The 6,727-nt window shown below is 42.1% G+C and overlaps 1 protein-coding gene across 2 annotated transcripts; it reads right to left on the bottom strand.

Moving 5' to 3' along the window:
• Positions 1-468: 468 nt before the first annotated feature.
• LOC306941590 (E3 ubiquitin-protein ligase TRIM21-like) lies at positions 469-5,921 on the bottom strand. 2 transcript variants are annotated; one of them, XM_079527128.1, is made up of 5 exons: positions 5,851-5,921; positions 5,695-5,772; positions 5,510-5,581; positions 2,435-2,540; positions 469-2,254 (listed from the first exon to the last, which is right to left on the bottom strand). In XM_079527128.1, exon 5 carries the CDS (start codon positions 2,250-2,252, stop codon positions 618-620), a length of 1,635 nt encoding a protein of 544 aa, XP_079383254.1. In that variant the 5' UTR covers positions 2,253-2,254; positions 2,435-2,540; positions 5,510-5,581; positions 5,695-5,772; positions 5,851-5,921; the 3' UTR covers positions 469-617. The 2 variants fall into 2 exon arrangements, with proteins under 2 accessions (XP_079383254.1, XP_079383255.1); XM_079527129.1 differs by having other exon boundaries at positions 5,855-5,908.
• Positions 5,922-6,727: the final 806 nt, after the last annotated feature.

Genomic DNA, 6,727 nt, shown 5'->3' with positions numbered 1-6,727 from the left:
GGAAAACAAGGAGCTTAGACAGGGGGCAGTAGGGAACCTTTCCTGCTACTATATTCCACCACCCTGAGATGCTGTGGTATGCGGTCAGCCCACGCCTGACTCAGGGAGATGGACGTCCCTGCCATGCATAGTCCCTTGGGACTCATTCCACAACCACAAAAGCAATAACACAGGGGACAGAGTGTGGGGAGAACAAGGATCCTTCCGCTGGCTGCAGGGGGCGGCAGGGAGACGTCCCTGTCGCTGCTCCACCACCCAGAGATGTTCCGGGATTAAAGGAGCGAAACATCTGTGAAGGGTGGCTCCCGGCTGATGACCCTGCAGCCAGCACCATGGCACCGTCGGAGGTGCGTCAGGCAGAAATGCCCAGCAAGTATTATCACTTGTGCTTACATCTGATGAATGAATTTAAATGCATTTTTTTTCTCCTTCCCCAACTAAGCTAAGAAACATTAGAGAACCCCTAAATAACCATAAAGAGACTTTATTTGTATGGCAATGGTGCTACAGTACATGACACCACCTTATTTTCTTTCTCTTTCTGAAGACACAAATACAATGGAGCTCACATAAAGAATTATTGCACCCACTTCTTCTGATTCTGCAGGTGAACTAAACTAAACTAAGCTTGGGCGATGTACAGGAGTTATGATTAGGGGGCCACTGTTTGCCCCTCCTTGGATGTCTTCGAGGCAGAAGTAAGGAAACAGTTTCTCTTTAAATTGCTGGCCAGTGAAAGAATAGATATGAGATTTAAAATCCACATCATAGAAAGAGACCTGTCCCTGATCATAATCCACAAAGATTCCCACTTTCTGGGGTTTCTCTATCAGTGACAGTTTGAACACACGTGTGTCATATGCTAGATATTTGCCCTCCTCCAGCACTAAGGCCCAGAACCCATTACTAACCGACAGACTTGTGTCTTCCTTTCTCTCAATGGACTCTCTCGCCACTCCTAAGATCCACCTAGTCTTTCCCTTCACCTGAACCTCATAGTAAAACTTCCCTGACGTGAACCCTTCCTTTGACAACACTTCAAAACATACTTCAAATCTCTTTTCATTGTCAGGGAGATTCAGAGGCGTGGCTGCATGCCTCACTTCTTTCCCATCCCGGGACAGGATGAGGCCGCAGTGCACAGTGTCTGGGTCAAGGGTCACATCCACCGCATATTCTTTAATCCTCTTCAGTCTGATGCCAGGGAGCTGTTCCATTTCCTGATCCAGTGTCGCTTGCAGCCGCGACACAGCTGCTCTCAAAGAAGCAACAGACAGATTCCGTTCGACAACGCTGCTCTTCTGCTCCTTGTTTGTCAGAGTGGTCAGGCGTGACAGCAGCAGGACAAGGCCATAGTGATCTTCAGAGTGTGTGAGTTGCTCCAACTCAACACATGCTGTCTCAAGCTCAGCGATTTCTATCTTCTTTTCTTTGATGAAGCCTGCTGCATGTTGCTCTGCTAATTTACACCTCTCCTTGATCACCTCAGCAAGCTCTGCCCGGCTTTTCTCAAGGGAGTGTATCAGGTCAGTGAAGACCTGCACACTCTCTGCTATCTCCCTCTTGGCTTCCCTTTTGTTGGCATCGGTGGAGCGTTCGATCTCACAGACCCTCTGAGACCCTGCAAGGATCATGTCCTGCACTTTTGCCACAGTCTCAGGCAGCGTTGCAAGTTTGGATTCATATTCTTCCTCAAGCGGTACAATTTGGTGACCTTTGTGGTCTGTCTTAATGCAAACGACACAAATACAAGTCTCGTCTGTCCTGCAATAGAGTTCACAGAGCCTGCTGTGCTTCTTGCACATCCTGTCTTCCAGACCCGATACAGGGTCTATTAAGGTGTGGCTCTTGAGGCTTGCAACTCTCTGGTGAGGCTCCAGGTGTGTCTCACAGAAAGAAGTTAGACATATCAGACAAGACTTAACGGCCTTGAGCTGTGTTTCAGAGCAGAAATCACAAAGCACACCACATATTTCAACAGTTGCATTTGGAACTGAGGGGCTAACTTGAGCTGACTCCTTAAAGTGAACAACTAACTCTGACATCGCACTATTAACTTGTATTTCAGGTCTGCTGGAAAACTTCTTCTTACACATAGGACACTGGCAAATGTCATTGCTGTCCCAGAAGTGTTGAATACAAGCCTTGCAGAAGTTGTGTCCACATGATGTTGAGACCGGCTCAGTGAACACATCCAGACATATAGGACATAGAAACTGCTCATCTGAGAAAGAAATGCTGGCAGTTGCCATATCTGGATAGAAAGAATTAAAAACACACAATTATGCTATGCAAGTTAAAAGCTACTGTTTAGTTGTAGTTATATTTAAACAAAGTAGGCTATGTGGTTTTCCCTCATAGAGCACACATTCTGAAAACAAGTGCAGCAAGCTATGTTATATATAATAAAACGTTTGACAAACGTTTGGCTTACCTCGGCTGTGTAACTGTGGTGTACAGACGACACAACTCGAATGTAGCTTTCAGTTTCGTTTCAGCGCAAGTGTGACAACACTGGGAACTGCTGACTGCTTCCACGCCTGGTAAAAAGACACGGAAAACTTAACTGTTTAGACTCCCCTCTGATCACACTCAGTTTAAGCTAGTTTAAGCTCAGTGACCAAGCACACTTGCATTGTGTCTATATGCGACTTTTATCAGAATCAGATTTGTTTGCACATCCAAGGAATTTGTTTGAGGTTGGTCTATATGTACACTATATAGACTGTATGGCTGGTACAGCATTATGAGTAGAGTAGATGAATAAATACATATGAATTATCGGACATGAATAAATTAATTTGGCTTTGACAATGCTAATGACATGCAGTTTTGCCTTTCGCATCACACAGGTAATGTCAGTCCTGCACTTGATGTGGGCCTTGTTGACAGTCCATGTGGCACTATTCACTCAAATGTAATCATTATTATGACTATACTGTTAATATTGTGAACAGGTGCGTTTACTGTAGTTGTTGAATAAAGTGATTATAATCTGGTATATTGCTCAACTCCTTTGACTCCAAGGTATCATAGAAAAATATACAATCTTTATTAGCTTTTAGTACAAATAAGGAATTTCAATAAAACAGTTTTATTCCAAATTAATTTAAAATCGGAAGTGAGCAATGACATACAACATGTATCATATTCCCAAATGCTGCCCAAATGAACCCACTTGCTTGTGCTCCGCTTTGTCGGCTGCTTAGAGAGGGGAATCAAATTGGTGAAATCACACAGCACCTTACACTTGACCTCGAGGCCAACACTGCAACTATAGAGCACTACACACAGAAAGGCCAAATGCCCATTTTTCACACAGCAGTCCAAATAGTGTACAAGGCCCCTCACCTCTATGGCAGCCCGACACAAAGGGAGTCCAAGCACAGCTGGGATACTCATTTAGCTACGATGGGGAAGATGTGGTCAAACCAGCTAACCAGCTCCGCACTCCCTATAGGTCTAAATCCAGGAGCCCAAACCATGCTCTTGCGGTAGCCGGCCAGCTGATTTGTGCTATATTAGCTAGGCGGGAAATTGATGTGATAGTTCAGTTGGTGATGAAAGCATGAAATTCGGCACAGATGACCTTCATATGACCCTAATTGATAATCAACATCGGGCCACGCAGAATTCCACCATTTTTCAAGATGGCCGCCAGTTTGCAATTGGACCTATACGTTTTGGACTATATCACTTTGCTAGGGCTGTAAATCTTTGATTTCACCATCATTTTGATATAAGAGAAGATCAAAATAACTTTAGGTTTCAATATGGCGGCATGTTTTCCAATATGGCTGCCAATAAACTGCATAAATGTACATCTGCTCATGGTTAATGCACAGTTGGTGATAGAAACATGACATTTGGCACAGATCACCTTCATGACACCCTAATTCATAATCAACCTTGGGCCATGCAGAATTCCTAAATTTGTCAAGATGGCCGCCAGTTTTAAAAATGGCTGCAACTGGACCTATATTTTGGACTATAGCACTTTGCTGAGGCTGAATCTTTGATTTCCACCTAAGGGAATATGTCCTGGAGGTATTTCTACCAAGTAAGATACAAAATAACATTAAGTTCCAATATGGTGGCATGTTTTCCAATATGGCTGCCGATAAATTGCATAACTGTACATCTGTTCATGGTTAATCCACAGTTGGTGATACAAGTATGATATTTGGCACAGATTACCTTTATACCACCCTAATTGGTAATCAACCTCGGGCCACACATAATTCCTCCATTTTACAAGTCAAAAACGTAGGCCCAGTTGAAGCCATTTCAACTGGCAAAAACTGGCGACCGCCAGTTTTTGCCAGTTGAAATGGCTTCAACTGGGCCTACGTTTTTGACTATATCCTTTTGCAGGGTCTGTATTATTTAATTTCCCCCTCATTTTGATATAAGCCATATTGGAACCTAAGGTTATTTCTGATCTTACTTTGTAGAAATACCCCCAGAACATATTCTCTTATATCAAAATGAGGGGGAAATAAAAAAAATATTACAGTCTCAGCAAAAGGATATAGTCCAAAACATAGGCCCAGTTGAAGCCATTTCAACTGGTGAAACCTGGTGGCCATCTTGAACAATTGAGGAATTATGCATGGCCCGAGGTTGATTACCAATTAGGGTGGTATAAAGGTCTGTGCCAAATGTCATGCTTGTATCACCAACTGTGGATTAACCATGAGCCATGAATCATGAGTAGTACAGTTATGCAATTTATCGGCAGCCATATTGGAAAACATGCCACCATATTGGAACTTAATGTAATTGTGTTATCTTACCTGGTAGAAATACCTCCAGAACATGTTCTCTTATATCAAAATTAGGGGGAAATCAAAGATTCAGCCCCAGCAAAGTCATATTATCCAAAACGTAGGTCCAGTTGCAGCGATTTTGAAAACTGGCGGCCATCTTGAAAAATGTAGGAATTCTGCATTGCCCAAGGTTGATTATGAATTAGGGTGTCATAAAGGTGATCTGTGCCAAATTTCATGTTTGTATCACCAACTGTGCATTAACCATAAGCAGATGTACATTTATACAGTTTATTGGCAGCCATATTGGAAAACATGGCGCCATATTGGAACCTAATGTTACTTTTTATATCGTACTTAATAAAATATTTACAGCCCCAGCAAAGTCATATAGTCCAAAAACGTATACAGTTGCAGCCATTTTTAAAACTGGCGGGCCACCTTGATAAAATTGGAATTCTGCATGGCCCGAGGTTGATTATCGATTACGGTCATATGAAGGTCATCTGTGCCAAATTTCATGCTTTCATCACCAACTGAACTATCATGTATTGAAAACAGCTATTTCCCGCCTAGCTATATACTCAAACTAAACAAACACTATCAAGAAAAAGGAACAGCGGTCAACCCTAGGCCGCTCACTCCACATGATCCTACAAACGAATGCAAAACACAGTTAACTCATAACAAATATCCAAATACAGTATTAATAAAAGTAAAGATGAAACAAACTACATTACCATGTGACTCTGTAAGGTTGCATGCAGTGACTTGGTTCACAACTGCCACACTTTCTCAACTGCATCTGTACACTGAATGTCAGTACATAAACATGTGGAATGTTACACAGAATTCACATCACATGCAGAAATGTATAAAGCTCTTTTCCTTCACATTTCCATGATGTACATAGAATTATACTCACATTCCATATCCAGTTTACATGCACAATTCCCCGAAGAGACAACACCCCTTGCATCTCTCAAACACATGAACGGTACACCTGATGATATAACAAACATTTTCCATTTTCCTTGTATAACAGCAAAAGTAAAACACATTGTTAAAACACCAAACAGACTTACCAATTGTCAAGTTGGCATTCAAACAAACCTCTCACAGTAACCGGTAAGGTGTTGTGAGGACCCACAGATTGGCAATCTCCTGCCTGCCTGTTCAAAAAGGCCTTAAATACCTGTGTCACTTATGACATAATTTATCTCTGCTTCCCCCTAGGGGCTACACATTGATTGATGCATCAAGGCCAATTCAAATATGTCACCTTTATTTCCAGTTCCATATGGATATACATTGAACTGAAGGCCAAGCACTTCAGCCTTCAAGTTGTAAATTGTCTAAATTGTAGCAAATTATCTATAGTGCTTATTAGAGGGTCTTAACCATTCAGAATCCTGCTGAAATAATTGGTGCTAAAGTAATTTTAGCCACTATTTTAAGCACTGGCCAGACTGCACAGAGGTTTTCATCTCCGCACCCAGTAGGCTACAAAACATTGGTGATAAACGGCACCCCATTACCGTCAAGACATGATTCAGCCCACAGCCCTCCCTTACCGCTCATATCAGCTAACACAGGAAGTCTGTGTTTTTTTCCTTCCCTAAAACACCCTGGCCAAGCTGTGGAACAAACTCCCACTCAGACTCACTCCCTATTTTCCACTTCAGTCCGAATAGGAATCCCTTCACACTCCCACCTCACCCCCATCACTTCTCTTGCGGCTTGCCTTGCATCTGTTCTTGGTCTATAGATTGGTATAAATACAATGCAAGATATACTTTATGTTGTTTACTTGTTCACACATGTTTTGTTATTCAGATCATATGTGATATATTATTTGTTCACAACAAATGCCAAGAATGTTATTTAGATAGCACGTTGTTTAGCCAGATGCTAGATTTGATGTTTATTGTTTACCATATCCTATAGTTTCTTTGAAA

The sequence above is a fragment of the Electrona antarctica genome (genome assembly GCF_951216825.1).
Source record: "Electrona antarctica genome assembly, chromosome: 17".
NCBI lineage: Eukaryota > Metazoa > Chordata > Actinopteri > Myctophiformes > Myctophidae > Electrona > Electrona antarctica.
This window is presented reverse-complemented; position numbering and strand designations above follow the sequence as displayed.